A 17,369-nucleotide genomic window follows, 5' to 3' on the forward strand; every position below is an offset into this window, starting at 1 on the left:
CTTCGCTCCTGTCAGGTATCCATTTAATGGAGCTAGAATGGCTGCTGCATTTTTGATGAATCTGTGATAGAAGTTGATGATCCCAAGATATCTCCTAAGCTCTTTTATATTGTTCGGCTTCTTGAAATCAACGATGGCTTTTACTCTATCGTTCGTCGGACGTATTCCTTCTTTGTTGACTGTGTATCCGAGATATTCGACCTCTTTTTCCGCAAATTCGCTTTTTGTCACGTTGATAGATAGTCCGTGCTCCTTTAAACGTTGAAATATTTGCTCGAGATGTTTTCGGTGTTCCTCTTCGTCTCTTGATGCTACCAACAGATCGTCGATATAACCGTGACAAAAGTCGAGTCCTCTTAGAACTGCGTCAATAAATCTTTGGAAAGTTTGCGTTGCGTTTCGCAAACCAAATGGCATTCTGTAAAATTCATACAATCCGAATGGTGTAGTTATTGCAGTTTTATGGCAATCTTCTTCCGCTACTGGAATCTGAAAGTATGCTTTCACAAGATCTATTTTGGAGAAAACGGTGCATCCAGCTAAGTGGTATCACAGTATATACAGTAGCGCAACTCCCTGTCGGCACCTTTGAAGTTTGTGTAGCATAAAATGAAATGCGCATGCGCGAAGTCAGCGAGTATACTAGTACTGCCATCTGTACTTTCCTCTCATTCTCTCCTTTGGTTTTCGTTCTCTTTCTAACACATTATAATATGTAATATAAATTAAATTCAATAAAACTTGAATATATGTACATAAAGAAATTGTGAAAAATATAATACAAAATATATAATGCAAATATATATAAAAAATAGTACATATGACATGATGTGAATATTAATTAACCATTTTATGTCATATATAACTGATAGCAGAAAAGATATATACTCATAATACTCACATATAATTTATAATATATTTACATATTAATACTTACATATATAATTTTTAATATATTTATATATTAATTGTACATACGTATATTCTATATATATATTCAAAAACTTAAAATTAAAAAAAAACATTTAGATTGAGACTACAATCACTTAAATTTTATTATATAAAATATATATATTTATGAGCAAAATGAATAAAAAAACAAGAAATATATATTTGTTAATAATATATATTTATTTATAAACAGTTGTATTTCGTTAAAAATATTTATTTCACAAACAGACATAATCTTGAAACTAAACCTTTTCTCTCTCAAATCATCTGACCATACCTCAGCTACTCGGTCCATCTCAGCATGAATCAGAAAGAGAGAATGAGAGAGTAGAAGAAGAGAAACAAGAAAGTGTTTTACATTCAATTAAAATACAAATGTGTGAAATACGTTATAACATATATGTCATATAAACGTTTGATGTTTACATCATATAAACATCAAACGTTTATATGACATATATGTTATAACGTATTTCACATTTGTATTTTAATTGAATGTAAAACACTTTCTTGTTTCTATTCTTCTACTCTCTCATTTTCTCTTTCTGATTCATGCTGAGGTATGGTCAGATGATTGATTTGAGAGAGAAAAAGTTTAATTTCAAGATTATTTCTGTTTGTGAAATAAATATTTTTAACGAAATACAACTGTTTATAAATAAATATATATTATTAACAAATATATATTTCTTGTTTTTTTATTCATTTTGCTCATAAATATATATATTTTATATAATAAAATTTAAGTGATTGTAGTCTTAATCTAAATGTTTTTTTTTTAATTTTAAGTTTTTGAATATATATATAGAATATACGTATGTACAATTAATATATAAATATATTAAAAATTATATATATAAGTATTAATATGTAAATATATTATAAATTATATGTGAGTATTATGAGTATATATCTTTTCTGCTATCAGTTATATATGACATATAAAATGGTTAATTAATATTCACATCATGTCATATGTACTATTTTTTATATATATTTGCATTATATATTTTGTATTATATTTTTCACAATTTCTTTATGTACATATATTCAAGTTTTATTAAATTTAATTTATATTACATATTATAATGTGTTAGAAAGAGAACGAAAACCAAAGGAGAGAATGAGAGGAAAGTACAGATGGCAGTACTAGTATACTCGCTGACTTCGCGCATGCGCATTCCATTTTATGCTACACAAAATCGGGAGAGTTGCGCTACTGTATATACTGTGGTGGTATGTAAAGTCCTGTATGTGAGGTAGAGGATACTTATCCATGATCGTCACACTGTTCAATTTACGAAAATCTCCGCACGGTCTCCATTCTCCGTTGCTTTTACGTACTAGGTGTAACGGACTTGCCCATTGTGATGAAGAGGGGCGACATATTCCTTGTGCCAACATCGTCTCGAACTCTCGTTTCGCGGCTGCGTACTTTTCTGGGGGCAGTCTGCGTGGTCTTTCTGCCAATGGTGGTCCCTTGGTCACAATGTGATGTCTCACATCGTGTACGGTCTTCTTGAGCGCTGTAGGACGTGTGATTTCGATGTACCTGCGTAAGAGTTCCTTGACTTTGCATCCTTTGTCTATTGTGGTAACGGTGGGCTGTTTCCCTGTGGTTATCCTTGCCTTGGTACTCAGTAGAGTCTGTTCGTCGACCAGTCTTCTGTTCTTTAGATCCGGTAGAATCCCGTGGTGCGCCAGGAAGTCTGCGCCTATGATCGGCTGTCGGACATCAGCTATGATGAACTGCCATCTAAATGAGCGTCGTAGTCCTAAATCCACTACTCGTGAGCTGCTGCCGTAAGTATTTATGATTGTGTTGTTTGCTGCGAACAGTTGAAAATCTACGGGTGTGAGCTTTCCTCTCATCATCCTCTTCGGGATTACTGAGATGTCTGCTCCCGTATCTATAAGGTACGTAATGCCATTCTTCTTGTCGGTTATTGCCAGGCGTTTATTATTTCTAACCACCCCATCGACGACCGCCTGTACTCGCGACGGCGGGTTTAGTTTTCCACCGCCTTCGGCTTATTAAATGTGCAAGGTTGTGCGCATCTAAACGCTTTGTCGCCGAATCTGTTGTGATAATAGCAGTACTCGGCGTTACCTTCGCGGTCTTGACGGTGATGTGAACGTTCGCGGTTGTCTGCTCGTTCTCGGCCGCTGGAATGTCCTCGCGATTTACTGCGTCGCCTATATTTATCTCTTACGGAGAGTTTCTTGACTTGTTTCCTCAGTTCCGCAATCTCCTGCAGGATCTGGTCGTCTGCGTCTGTCTGTTTTTCGGTGATAGTCTGGATTGCTGTCGCTGCTGGTCTGGCCATTTTTACCACCTTATCTGCCTGGGCCGCTAGCTTTGCTAAATCTTGAACTTCGCTAATTGCCAGGATGGTACGCACACTTTCTGGGAGTTGTTCCATAAATATAGATTTTAGAATTTCATCCGTTACCTGACCTGCTGCCAAATTCCGTAGACGTTGTAGGAAGATGGAGGGTTTCTCCTAGTTCATGTGAGCCTAAAAGTCTTCTGATCTTCGTTGCACTTGTCTCTCCCAGAATCGAGCATATGCGATCTTTCAAGGTTTGATATTTGTCTTGCTCAGGTGGGTTAGTTATCAAATCCGCCACGAAGGGAAGAACGGGTTGATCAGCATTGAGTACTATGTAGCGAAATTTTGATTCGTCACTTGTTATTCGGTGTATTGCAAAAGCTGCTTCGGCTTGTGCGAACCATAATGCCGGATTGTCTTTCCAAAATGGTGGTAAGCGCACTGCCTGGAATGCGTCGATGTTTGCGCTTTTTGATCCCTCTCCGTCGTTATTCATAGCTTTCGGATAAGGGTTGTCGAATGGCTTTTCCTCGACGGACGTCGTGTGCTCGGTGTTGCTTCCTTTGACTAGTCTTGTTGGCGAATGTTCAATCGGCATACTTCTTGCCTAAATATCGCCACGTGTCTTCGTTCGCCACGTGGTGCGAGGCGGGAAAAAAAAATATATCTCACGTCGGTGGTTACCACTATAGGGAGTCAGGTTATTAAAGACCTCCTATTAACTGTCGTTCGATGCCGGGTGGATTGATACATTCAGTTTGTCTTTATAAAAATATATTTTACAACAAAAGAATTTACAACTATGGTTTCAGTCTTTGGTAAGGGCCTGAGCAGAATGGCTGCCTTATAATTTTAAGACTATGTTTTATGCCTTAAGTTTTTGTCTTAGGTAACGCACAATACTGTGTGTTATGTCTCGAGTTTTATGTATACGCGAACGTTTATTTCTTACAAACGTTCGCGTATATATAAGACTCGGGACATAACACACAGTATTGTGCGTTACCTAAGACAAAGACCTAAGGCATAAAACATAGTCTTAAAATCTTAAGGCAGCCATTCTGCTCAGGCCCTTTGTAAGAAATAAACGTTCGCGTATACATAAGACTCGAGACATAACACACAGTATTGTGCGTTACCTAAGACAAAGACTTAAGGCATAAAACATAGTCTTAAAATTATAAGACAGCCATTCTGCTCAGGCCCTTACGTCCGCTTCGGACGACGAGACACACTAGAGTGAGTGCCTCTATGTCTTTGGTGGATCGGGGTGAGGTATGTGATGGCGCTAGTGCGTTCGTAAATCCATTCATCTGTATTTTGTCCAGATGGAGGGACGCCACACTTATAGCGTTTTCGATTGGGGTGCACTGGCTGCACTGAGTGTCAGGCGCGTGTTCGATTGGCAGTGCCAATGCGCACTTGGCTAGTGTTGCGTGTTCGTTTGAACGCACGACACTTGCATAGTGCGCACTCAGTGCGCACTAAGTGGCACGAGATATTTTGACGGTGCCAGTTTAGTGCACTGGATGCATGCAAGCAGTAGGGCATTCTTTTGAACAATAACGAACGAAAATTCGACAAAATGAGCAATTCGGATTTGGCTCTCTTTAATATTTTGGAGACATTTTTGGAATCTTCTTCTAGTTCAAGCGAGGAAGAAGAAATAATTACAACTCTTCGAACTAGAAGAATAATTCCAAAAACTGTAAATTACGTAGCATGTGTGAAAAACATGGATAATGACACCGTAAGTGTTATATCTTTTTATATAAACATCGAACCTATACCCTTTTTTAAAATATAATTAATGTACAATGTAATATAATAGCATTTTTATACTGAATAATAATAATTTTTATATTTGTCATAGTTCTGTAGGCATTTCAGAATGTGTCCAGAAACATGTGAGCAATTAATAGATGGTTTTCAGCAATCAGATTTCTTTCCAAAAAATGAAATGCATGATGGTAGATCAGCAGTTTCTGCTGAAAAGCATATTTTATCTTTTTTGTGGTTAGTGCAGCATAAAACAGTTCCTTTTAATAATTATAATTGTATAAAAATTGATATAATATATTTTACAGGTTTGCAGGAAACAAATCATCGATGCGAGATGTAGCAGATCGATTCGATACAGCTATTTCAACCTGCGAAACGATTTTATCAAGGGTTATGAATTATCTTTTAAGCATAGCGAAAGATGTTATACAGTTTCCCAATAATAACGAAGAAAAAGATGAGCTGGCTTATCGTTTTTCAAAGGTTACATCTTAAATAAAAGAGAGAAAATTACTTCTAATTATTATTGAATTGTTATAAATTAAAATAATAAATAATTATTTCTTTTCAGATATCAGGTTTTCCAAATGTATTAGGATGTATTGATGGATCGTATATAAACATTCGAACTCCTAAGTATAAAATAAGATCTACTTACGCTAATCGACATGACAAAACGAGTCTTGTATTACAAGGAATTTGTGATGATAAGAAGAGATTTATTGACGCCTTCACTGGAGTGGCTGGCAAACTTCACGATAGCAGGACATTCACATTATCCTTCATAAGCAAAAATATTAGTGGTATATGTCAAAATGGAAAGTATCACTTGTTAGGCGATAGTGCTTACCCAATAAGGGAATATCTTTTAACACCTTATAAAGATTATGGAAATCTTATTCGATCACAAAGAATATATAACAAAAAGCTTTGTGGAACTAGAGTGCTTATCGAAAATGCATTTGGCTTGTTAAAGTCGCGATTTCGTCAGTTAATAGAATTACAATTTCACGATGTCAAAAAAATGTCAAAATTTATAATGGCATGTTGCGTATTGCACAATTTGTGTATTGATTTGAAGGATTCATTCGACATAGAATTAATAAACGAGCCCAATAATGATGAAATATTTAATATCGATGATCCCCAAGTTTTGGGAGAAATAGAAGCAAAAAGAAGAGGAGAGCAGAAGAGAAATGAAATATGCGAGTCATTTGATAATAGTTAATAGTAAATTCTTATTCTATTATTAATGCCTTAATTTGTGTAACAGTCTTTAAATTAAAATAAAATAAAAAATAATAGTAATGAACACAAAACATGACACAATATTAAGTTTGGTAGAATATTTGGAAATAATGCAAGTACTTTGGTACAATATTTGGAAGTAATACCGTTTACTCGGCTAACCCTGAAGGGGTTTACATATATATAAATGTATATAACTTTTTCGTTGAAAGTGTTTGGAATGTTATATTATTCACTTTTCTTTTCGTAATATTTCTCACAAAATTGTTTAAACAACTCAAGTTTTTCTCGATGTCTTCGTTCTCTACCTTCTTCTTTCTTTTCATGTATTTCCTTCAAAGTGTCTTCGACACTTCGATTCTTATTAGAAATCTTCTTTTTCTTAACATTTGTCTCTTTATCAGAAACGTTTTCTTTGGTTTCATTTCCAAGATTAGATAATGTTCGTTTCTTGTTTACAACTAGATGTTTGGCGTCCATTAAAACCTATATTTATACACAAATAATGTTAAAATTATAAAATATAATTAAAAATTTATAAGATTGATTACATGATTTAAAATTAAAATTATACCTCAGGTTCTATGCTATCATCTAATCCTACAATTCCTGATAATTCATTTTCATAAGGAACAGTCATTTTACTCCGCCCTGTACTTTTGTTGTTATCGATTGCCTTCTTCTTTCGTTTCATGATGGTTTTATACCGATTTTCACATTGCAGAGATGTTTTGGACACACCAAGAATATTTTTTAAGTCCATTGCTATTTTCTCCCACATAGTTTTCTTTGTTTTAAATTCTTTCATCGGACCAATCATAACCATGTATTGACCATATTTATCTAGGAGTAATTTCGTTTCACCTTCACTCCATTCTGCCAAATCTTAAAATATTTATATTATTAGACCTTCATTGCATTGATAAATGTCTATTATAATTTATTTACCAAAAATATATTACTTTTGCTATTATCAGTCTCGTCTACTTCTGAATTTTCTTGCGATTCCTGAACATTGCTACATCCAGCCTGGGATTCACAATTGTTAGTTTCTGAATCGGGATGATCGCAATTAATATGATTCAATATAGTCTTATATGATCCAACAATTCCACAGAAACTGCACTCGACATTTATTTTTTCCATTATGCTTTCAATCCTAAATGAATAATATCAAATATTAGTAAAAACTCAAAGATTAGATTAAAATTTTTTTATTTGTGCCATTGCATGTAATAATTTATTGCATGTAAGTGTGTACAATTATTGATAAATACGTGATATTCTTGATCATCTTCTATATTATTTAATTACATATAGTAAAAATCATTACTTAACTGAACATGAGATGTCGAGGTTACTTTTTCGTTCTTCCCGCGATTTAGTCAACTCAAGTGGCACTGAAAATTTCGGCGTGTTTTTTTTCACCTGCACTATTCAGTGCAACCCATGGAACTTGTCCAGTGTTCGTGTGAACTGAGTGCGCACTAACTTTTTCCCAATCGAAAACGCTATTATATTTAAGATCGTCTTAAGAACCCATTCAACCAATCAAATAGCTGCAATGCGGTCATTGATTGGTTGAAGGCATAGACCGGACAGTGTCCGGACACTTGTAGAGAGAGAAGTACTAAAAAGTATGTTTCTCTCTCTAACCTCCTCCGGACACTGCTTCTCTACAGAAACTATAGGCAATTGCCAGTCCATACTTATAAGGTCTATGGTTGAAGGGGTTCTTAAGACGATCTTAAATATAAGAACGGACTATGAATATCGGCCTTTGTGTGTGATGGCCTTAAGCCAGGAGCACAGGCTTTTGCATTGGCGCATAAACATAAGCATAAGGAAATTGATTGGTCCACAAGTGTATAAGAAAATGAACCAATCAATTTTCTATTATGCTTATGGTTATGCGCTTATGCAAAAGTCTGTACTCCCCGCTTTATGGATCAATCAATTTTCTTATACACATGTTATACGCTATATAAATTTGTCTGGATATGTTAACTAAATATTTTATCTGCATATGATGAAATTTTACTTTGTTAAATCTCTATTATGGAAAAAAATTTTTCTAATTAAAAATATTTAAATTAAATGTTATATTTTTTCAAATAAGAGGGAAAAGCGCGATAGTCGGCATCGATTTAAATCTATATATATATATATATATATATATATATATATATATATATATATATATATCAATGGCAATAATCATGTATTAATAATAACATTCATAGAATTTAACGAAATTTAACAGGGATTTGGAGTATTTTTATGTTAAGAATGTTCCTTCATTCTTAGTATATTATTCACAAGAAACAGTGATATTTATATCGCGGTAAATAGTTACTGCGTTTGAAGATAACGTACGGATTATAAATTATAAATTGAGATATCAATCAAGCTCAAACTGACACGTGCCGAGACTTGAGAACCGAGTCGAGTCGAACCGAGCCGAATCAAACCGCCATTCCAGTGAATTACGTACTGGAATGATTTTACATTATTGTAGAATACAAAAGTACAGGAAAAAATGATGAATAATATAATATTTCTTTAACACGTGAGAGAGATCAACATTTAAAGTCTAATCAGCGGTAAATATGAAAAATATTTTTATCATTGACAACTTTCACTATAACGATGAATAAAGCGTCCAGCAAAAGGATTACACAGTAGAAAAACAGAAGATTGAGCGATCATACACATAACACACGTACACATACATACACATATACATGTATATATTTATTGAATTCCTTGAATATATACCTATCACCTATGTCGGCGTTGCGGTAGTTCTTGATGTGTAAACAATTTGTCGAAATGCACATTTCATTTGGGATAATGATTTATTATGTAAGCCGCACATGAGGAGAAGGCTATGGTGAGAAAAAAGTGTATGAGATTTCCTCGAGTTTTTGCAACGGATGGTGGTTCTCGAAAATGACTGACTCTGCCTCCTCTACTTTTGTCAGGTAAAGACATCCGTCATTCGTATAAGTTATACACGATCTTTTGCGATATTTGTTACATTTTCTCTCACAAATTGCTAAATATTCACATATAACGCACATTGTAAGATGAAAACGTTCTCGTTTTCTAAGATAAATATCGCAGCAAAATACTTGTATATTTCATGAGAATAAACGTATGTCCAATCCTAACCTTATATCATGTGAACGAAGAAAATGAGCAAGAAAAGAGATAAATAAATCATATTCATACATACATTATATACATATATATATATATATATATATATATATATATATATATACAGATATATAGATATATACAGATAGTATATAAAATAGAAAAAAGAAAAAATAATTAATAAGTTATTAGTAATTGTTGTTACAATTAAATAATATAAAATGTAATCATTTCAAAAATTTTAACCAAATACTAAAAGAGTTTCAACTATACTAATACATAAAAACATACATATATACACACATACATACCCATACACACATACACATTATATATATATATATATATATATATATATATATATAATATAGTATAATTGACTCTTTTTTAGCATTTGGTTAAAATTTTTGAAATTATTACATATCATTTTATTGTAACAACAATTATTAATAACTTATTAATTAGTTATTCTTGATTTTCTCCTATAATATATGATCAATTATTTTAAATATAAAGAATAAATGCATATCTCTCTTGAGTGCTATTTGAGTTGGTGCATTTTGATTTAATATATATATATATATATATATATATATATATATAGATTTATATAATGATGTATAAATAAATATACAAAATATATATAAGATATAAATATATATGAAAATAGAAGCAAGATAAATTTTTTTATATGATTTATTAATTATTATTAACAAGATATAATTATTTGCGCAATTTCAATTTTTAAATTTGTTAATATACATGTGTTCTCTACATTTTCTTAAAACAACTATGTTATTAATGCTACTGTTTGAAATAATACAACTTGAATTCTACTGTACTGTGCTTGATTCTTTAATGCTGTAATTGCATAGATAGACTTACAGAGACTCTTCCTTGAATGATTAAGTTTCAATGTAAAATTCTAATATTATAATAGAAAACATTTATATTAACAAGAAAATATATATTTTTTGTTAGTTTTAGATATATGTAATTATAATCTATATTAATTATATGTATAAAAATGAGTTAATTATATTAATTTTATTAATTATATAATAATTATATATAATTATAATGCACTAATAATAATTAATAAGTCATAAAAAAATTTTATAATAAATCAGAAATAAATTTTTTTAGCTTTTATTTTTTACATACATTTATATTTGGTATATATTTATATCATGTTTATTTATTTTATATATGTATCATATATAATTCATATATATTAAATAAAAAAATTCAACAAATTGCAGTCAGTATAAATGGATTTATTCTTTATATTTAAATACGTAATAACATTATATAAAACATTGTACAAAATATGCTTATATTCAAGATATAAAATAATATACATATATTTTTTTATATTAATGAAGAATTGTTTGTTACAATTGCATGTCTTCAAAACATTCATATTTTTTGTAATTTTAATCACATACACAACATAAGCTTTATTATAATATAAGTTTATTTGTATGTGTAAAATTATTCTAATATAAAATATTAATTTGTGCACATAATGTACATAATGTATATAACGTAAGTAATGTATATAATGTATAAACGTCCATTTATATTTATAAATAAAGAGGTAAGAGGTAACATAAAATGTTTCTATATAAAATAATTTCTTTTTTAATATTTGCTGTCTTCTCTATCTCTGTTGAATCACTTCAAAATTAAGCAATTATTAACTTGACTCTCTCATCTTAATAATTCTTAAACAATTCCATCTTTTCTAGCATACTTATAAGGTATTTTATTTTATTTTAAAATAATAATTTATATAATAATAATTTATATATAGTAATAATTTATATAAAAGATACTAAGGAATACATAAATTTGATTATAATCTATATAATCTATTTTTGTTAAAGTAAATAAATAATTGATTTGAAGATATTTAAACATATGATATAGAAATCTTAACTGGAATATATATCTTGCAGAATAATTAGCAACGTAGTGACTTTACTGAAATGTGTTGCTCGAACGGCATTTGTGATATTAAACAATGTCTATTGTATACCTACATATGTAGTATGGATGATGTTATTGTTTCCTGTGAAAGTATATCAACCTCAAGTATATTGGCGAATCGAAGGCCTATTTTTCCACTGGTTGTTGGCAATGGTATCAATGTGGACTTGGTCTGCAGGTTACGACAGTAAGTATTAATAATATACAAATTGAAGAAGCTGCTTAGACTTAGCTGTTTTAGACTTAAGGTTTGATTATCTTTTGTCCAACAGTAATAGAGCAAGGTGATGACATACAGCAGATTATAAATGAAAAAACATTAGTTATAGCAAATCATCAGAGTACTGGTGATGTTCCTATATTAATGACAACATTTAATGCCAAACCAAATGTTTTACCCAATTTAATGTGGATAATGGATAGGGTGTTCAAATTTACTAATTTTGGGATAATTTCTATACTACATCAAGATTTCTTTATTGTATCGGTAAGTATAAGCTTTTCTTAAATTCCTGTTTCCTCATTGCAGTCATATTGAGTCAATAAAATCATGAACACAGAAACGAGAAATCAAGTAAAATCAAGTAAATCTTTTTCTTGGAAAATATGAAAATTATTTTTTTTCATATGCCACCACTCGTATTCATAAAATATACAACAATCAAAGATATTATAGTTAAGAAAATTATATTTTATAGTAATTCATTACCGTTCTTTTTTTCTGAAAAATTATCGTTATTAATTATTAATTTTGACAACAATTAGTCATTACTATTATTATTACTTACATTATTATTACTTACATTATTATTACTAAAAATGTAATGAATTGTTACTTTCATTGCAACTTTCATTCATTATTTTTTTTAATGCTATTAAACATTTAAAATTTATATTTTTAAATATTCTTTTTTGGTATTAATAAAATATAACAAAAACACTATATACATAGAATTATATTATATGTAACATTTAAAGTGTTATAATTTGTTATTTTTGAAAGTAAGCATTATATATAGCAGAAAATGTTTACACAAAAATTGTTTAGTTTGAAGCAGGGAAAAAGACAGGGATTAGTTTAATCTTGATTATAGGTGATGCCAATATCATATGAAGGTCAATCTATGTATTTTAAAATAGAACCCAGGTAGCCAGCACACGTCATTTTGACGTTCCAAACTGATCATTTTTGGTCATATGTCGTTAAAATGACTGATTTGTTACATGACTTTATATTGACGTCTTGATATAACATTATTTTGACGTCATATTTCAGTCATGAACTGACGATTATTTTATTATTAATGTGATTAGTTAGTACATCGATCCCATAAAACAATCTTTTAAAATTTTTTATATAACATGACTTTCGCAATCAGACTTTAACAATTTTTCTTTTGACACATGCGTTTATGTGTACATGACTCATGTTGCTTTACCACTCAAGTGTTCATTAAATTAGTGCACAGTGAAAATATTAGCTATATCAATCAATGTAATTAAAGTGTCAAAAAATATACACATTTTTTTATAATACAGTTGATTGGGAAAATATATTTTTATAAAACGCAGGCAATGGAAGACATTATTTGTTGAAATTTTATATGATATTAGAAGTAAGTTTTTATTTGTTTAAATAAAATAATAATAATAAATATAAAACTTGTGACCTATTTTCTTACCATATTTGTGTTTTCCAGCGTTTTTAAAATAAAGCAGTTTAATCGATCCGAGATTTCTCTGAAGAATAGAATGGCTGTAATGTTTAATGATGCTCTCGAATCGGTTAATCTGCTTTATTCGATAACACTATTAAATACAATATCATGCTAAGAAAAGACGTCAAAATATGGTACATTTTATGATGTCAAAATGCGGTACATGTTATGACGTCAAGAATCTGTGACATTAGACCGTCACTTTTACGTCTTAAAAACGTCAACTCGTGACAAGAATAGTCAGTAAATGACTAATTTGAAACGTCAAAATGACGTGTGCTTGTTACCTGGGAATCATTCTAATTTTTTTATATAAATTCATTTCTTGCAATATTCATTGTAAAGTTATAAGCGTGATAAGTTACAAGATGAAAATTGAATAATTTGCGAGATATTTCATATTTTAATTTGATAATTTTATATAAATTATAAAAAATATCTCGTAAAATATTCATTTTTGATTATCTTATCTCAATAGTTTTACGCATTACATAATAAGAGGAATTAATTGTAAGGAAAACACATAATTATTTATAAAAAATGTAGCTACTTATTGCAAATTCATATTTATTTAAAAAACACTTTTCAAAAATTAAAATATAAAATATCTCGTAACTATTCAATTTTTAGCCATTCTATCCTAACTTTTATATATAACTTTTCATATTGAATATTGCGAAGAGTTGATTTATATAAAACTAAGTTAGTTTTATTTAAAAAAAACTAAATTGATCTTTACATAACCTTGGCATCTCTAAGATCAAATTAATATATTTATTTTTTCAATTTAAAATATTTTTTGTTATAATTTCAGAAATAACAGATTGTAATATTTTAAATACTCTACTTTGTATAATTTTTTGATATTAACATCACTAAAGTATATAATAATTTTGATAATAATTTTAAATCTTAATATAAAGAATATTTTTAAAAAATTGCAAATTTTTGTCTGAAAAGTTTGTAAATGTAAATAAAAAAATCCTCTCTTGATTTTCCTTTTTATATATTCACTTTATTAAAATTGTTTATTAATTTATAAAAATTTAATGTCATTTATATGTATATCTGTATTTCTTTATTGGACCAATATAATGTTCTCTTTATGTTTTCTTGCATAGAAATTATAAAAATTATGCTTATATAGATTTGCAAAGTACAAAAATAATTATTAAATTTATCTCAAAAAAATTATCAAATATACTTTTTCCATTACAATCACTTCGTAACAATACACACACACGCACGCACACACACACACACACACACACACGCACGCACACACACACACACACACACATACAGATAAATTATTTTAATAAAATTTACTTATTTTATTATCCTGTACATATAAATGTGTATAAATAAATCAATACATATTTTACTTCCAGCAAAAATAAATATGACACACATGCAATTAAGAGATTTATTACTATTAATAAAACCATTCCAAAATAAAAATATTTGATATATTTATTTCTAATAATATATAATTTAATAAACCACATTGCTAGATCAAGAATTTCTTAAAAATTCACTGATTTCATTAAATATAGCTATTTCTGCTATTCTATGATTAAATATAGCTATTTCTGCTTTTCTGATTTGATGTGGAAAAGAATGCATTATCTTTCTCTTTCTCTCTATTATCTTCAACTATTATATATTAGATAACTACAGGGCCGTAAACGAAGAGAAGAAAGTTTAAAACAATTAGAAAAACATCTTAAAGAGTCTTATATACCACGGGATAGAAAATGGATGGTACTTTTCCCAGAAGGAGGTTTTCTATGCAAAAGACGGGAAACTTCACAAAAATACGCTAAGAAGAATAATTTACCTATTCTTGAAAATGTGACTTTGCCAAGGGTAGGAGCCATGCAAATGATATTTGATACTCTTGGACCAACATCAAGCAGGAATATGCAGGATCAACAGTTAAATTGTCGACCAAGTAAGATTGTATTTTGATGCATTAAACATTTTCTTGTATTTTATTAAAATTGATTTATTTATAGATTTATAGAATTTATTTATATTCATGAAAACTTTACTCATTGTAAAATTGTTATGATTATTAGTAATCTAATATTTTGTATCTATAGATATGACAGTAGCTAAACCAGAAATTAGTTGGATTCTTGACATAACAATAGCGTATCCACAAGGTAAGCCGCTTGACTTGCCTACTATTATAACTGGTTCAAGATCTCCGTGTGAAACGGTATTATTTTATCGACTATTTCCTAGTTCAGTGGTAAGTGATTTAACCTGAAACATCGATTTTTACTTGAATGCGTGCAATGATATTTACATAATATAATGTAATATTGTTATAGGTTCCTCGCGAACCAGAACAATTATCTAAATGGTTGTACGACAGATGGGTAGAAAAAGAAGCACTCTTAGAGCATTTTTATAAATATGGAACGTTTCTTGGTACAAAAGGATCAGATGGAAGTGGTTCCAAAGTACATCAGGATCCACTAAGATTCCTAGTCCTTCATTTATTCTTCATAACATCTAGTTATATTCATTATAGTATGCTTGCGTACATGCTATCTTGCTTTTGGTAAGATATTTTATACATCATGTACAATGATCAATGTTTATAAAAGGAACTCACAGAGTAACGAAGTAAGATATCCTTGCCTTAAACGAACACTGATACCTATGAGAACAACTCTAATGAATATGTGCGAATTATCAAACTTAGCAAGCAAACCATTATAAAAATCGCTTGTGACCATTTATTTTTATTTAATATATAATACAATTGAGAAAACTATTTAAATATTTACAATCTATGTTGTTCTATAGATTAAAGCTCATAAAGTTAGCATGTTTTGAATAAAATATCAATACATTTTAAAAATAAATATTGAAATAATATAAAAATAATAATAAAAATAAATATCAAATAATCGTCTCTATAATTTTTGTGATTATTACATATCTTCAAAATTATATTTTTATTATATCGTATACTCTTTCAACTGCACAAAATTATATACGAATTTTTAAGTTAAAAAATTGCTTTTTCATAAATTACTATACTATTGTGTTTTCATAAACTTGATAACTTGAAATAGAACACTCTTAAAACAAAATTGTTGCTGACGTGCTAATTTGTAGATTTATAATCTTCGGATCATTTATGCGCGCGGGCGCGTGTGTTGTGAGTAATCAAAGCAAAAGTTTATAAATGCACAAATCAACATCATCAACGATTTTGATCATATATAGGATTAAATTAGAAATATTGTAAATTTAGATAATACACACACACACACATACACGTAAATAAATGCTTGTAATATGAAATGGTATGTACATAATCTCTTTTATGGAGATGTTAATAATACTTTTTGCTTACTTCATATTTTCTTGCAAATATATAAACATAATACTTGAATTATTTATCGATATCAGGCGATTATATGATTAATTCGCACATTTTGTATGCATAATAAATATAAGATTTTATAGACAGTCAAGTTTAGCTATATGTAATGATTCATATTAATTTTTACTATTTTCACTTATGATGTATGCACGTGGTCCGCGCATTTATTTCCACATATATCTGAAATCTGGCAGCATAATAAAAAGAAATTATATTACATAGCGCCGCATGTGTGTGTTTTATAATGTAAGTTGATTACAAGTTAATTAGACATTCTATATAAAATGTGATTGCAATGTATAATAGCGAGAAAAATTTCTACTGTTGTCTACGGAATAGAATCTTTCAGAAAAAGTATCCATTCATTTGTGATATGATAGCAAAGAAAATATTTTTCAAGAAAAAAATGGTCCATCCTATAAACATAACTTTTTAATATTATACTAGAAATTTTGTAATAAGTTCGTAATTCGTATTGAATATAAATTAGAATTAGGAAAGTAATATGTTTGAAAGTTAAAAATAAAAATAAAGAAAATATTGTATTGATTATATGTGAAATATAGACAGGGAAGACATAATCTTCGGCATCAAATCCAAAAAAATTATATTTTTTTGAGCATAAAAAAACAATTTATTAGTTGATACAGGCTTGCATAGTCTCACAAATCAAATAAATTATCAAATGGTCTTGAAATACGAATATTGTGTATATTTTGTAATTGATTTTATATGTATCATTCCTCTTATAGTAAAATCATATAACATCTCTAATTA

The 17,369-nt window shown here is 29.4% G+C and overlaps 4 protein-coding genes across 4 annotated transcripts; 1 reads left to right on the forward strand and 3 right to left on the reverse strand.

Annotated features, from left to right (window-relative positions):
- Window positions 1–2,039: 2,039 nt before the first annotated feature.
- On the reverse strand, window positions 2,040–3,177 carry LOC145975783 (uncharacterized). The gene is made up of 2 exons (XM_083106485.1): window positions 2,581–3,177; window positions 2,040–2,503 (listed from the first exon to the last, which is right to left on the reverse strand). Exons 1-2 carry the CDS (start codon window positions 2,824–2,826, stop codon window positions 2,288–2,290), a joined length of 462 nt encoding a protein of 153 aa, XP_082962611.1. The 5' UTR covers window positions 2,827–3,177; the 3' UTR covers window positions 2,040–2,287.
- Window positions 2,961–3,882, reverse strand: LOC145976305 (uncharacterized). Its single transcript, XM_083107371.1, has 2 exons — window positions 3,405–3,882; window positions 2,961–3,358 (listed from the first exon to the last, which is right to left on the reverse strand). Exons 1-2 carry the CDS (start codon window positions 3,880–3,882, stop codon window positions 2,961–2,963), a joined length of 876 nt encoding a protein of 291 aa, XP_082963497.1.
- Window positions 3,883–5,370: 1,488 nt separating this feature from the next.
- On the reverse strand, window positions 5,371–7,805 carry LOC145975593 (uncharacterized). Its single transcript, XM_083106183.1, has 4 exons — window positions 7,653–7,805; window positions 7,277–7,473; window positions 6,889–7,199; window positions 5,371–6,800 (listed from the first exon to the last, which is right to left on the reverse strand). The coding sequence occupies exons 2-4, from the start codon at window positions 7,458–7,460 to the stop codon at window positions 6,543–6,545; spliced, it is 753 nt and encodes a 250-aa protein (XP_082962309.1). The 5' UTR covers window positions 7,461–7,473; window positions 7,653–7,805; the 3' UTR covers window positions 5,371–6,542.
- Window positions 7,806–8,614: 809 nt separating this feature from the next.
- Window positions 8,615–17,295, forward strand: LOC145975398 (acyl-CoA:lysophosphatidylglycerol acyltransferase 1). The gene is made up of 7 exons (XM_083105872.1): window positions 8,615–8,917; window positions 9,185–9,298; window positions 11,438–11,655; window positions 11,741–11,955; window positions 14,867–15,140; window positions 15,292–15,443; window positions 15,526–17,295. The coding sequence occupies exons 2-7, from the start codon at window positions 9,267–9,269 to the stop codon at window positions 15,760–15,762; spliced, it is 1,128 nt and encodes a 375-aa protein (XP_082961998.1). The 5' UTR covers window positions 8,615–8,917; window positions 9,185–9,266; the 3' UTR covers window positions 15,763–17,295.
- The last annotated feature ends 74 nt before the right edge of the window (window positions 17,296–17,369 follow it).

Source organism: Camponotus vicinus, unplaced genomic scaffold (assembly GCF_025532165.1).
Source record: "Camponotus vicinus isolate PSW18456_S1 unplaced genomic scaffold, iyCamVici1.0 SCAF_8, whole genome shotgun sequence".
Lineage (NCBI taxonomy): Eukaryota > Metazoa > Arthropoda > Insecta > Hymenoptera > Formicidae > Camponotus > Camponotus vicinus.

Excerpts from the sequence above, each read along its gene's own strand:
- LOC145975783 (XM_083106485.1), bottom strand. The coding sequence starts at position 2,826 with ATGATGAGAGGAAAGCTCACACCCGTAGATTTTCAACTGTTCGCAGCA. Across the intron at positions 2,504-2,580 it reads AGACTCTACTGAGTACCAAG|GTACATCGAAATCACACGTC; the intron begins GCAAGGATAACC and ends ACTCTTACGCAG.
- LOC145976305 (XM_083107371.1), bottom strand. The coding sequence starts at position 3,882 with ATGCCGATTGAACATTCGCCAACAAGACTAGTCAAAGGAAGCAACACC. Across the intron at positions 3,359-3,404 it reads GGAATTTGGCAGCAGGTCAG|AAAGTGTGCGTACCATCCTG; the intron begins GTAACGGATGAA and ends AACAACTCCCAG.
- LOC145975593 (XM_083106183.1), bottom strand. The coding sequence starts at position 7,460 with ATGGAAAAAATAAATGTCGAGTGCAGTTTCTGTGGAATTGTTGGATCA. Across the intron at positions 7,200-7,276 it reads CGAGACTGATAATAGCAAAA|ATTTGGCAGAATGGAGTGAA; the intron begins GTAATATATTTT and ends AAATATTTTAAG. Across the intron at positions 6,801-6,888 it reads ATGATAGCATAGAACCTGAG|GTTTTAATGGACGCCAAACA; the intron begins GTATAATTTTAA and ends GTATAAATATAG.
- LOC145975398 (XM_083105872.1), top strand. The coding sequence starts at position 9,267 with ATGACTGACTCTGCCTCCTCTACTTTTGTCAG. Across the intron at positions 11,656-11,740 it reads TTGGTCTGCAGGTTACGACA|TAATAGAGCAAGGTGATGAC; the intron begins GTAAGTATTAAT and ends TTTGTCCAACAG. Across the intron at positions 15,444-15,525 it reads GACTATTTCCTAGTTCAGTG|GTTCCTCGCGAACCAGAACA; the intron begins GTAAGTGATTTA and ends ATATTGTTATAG.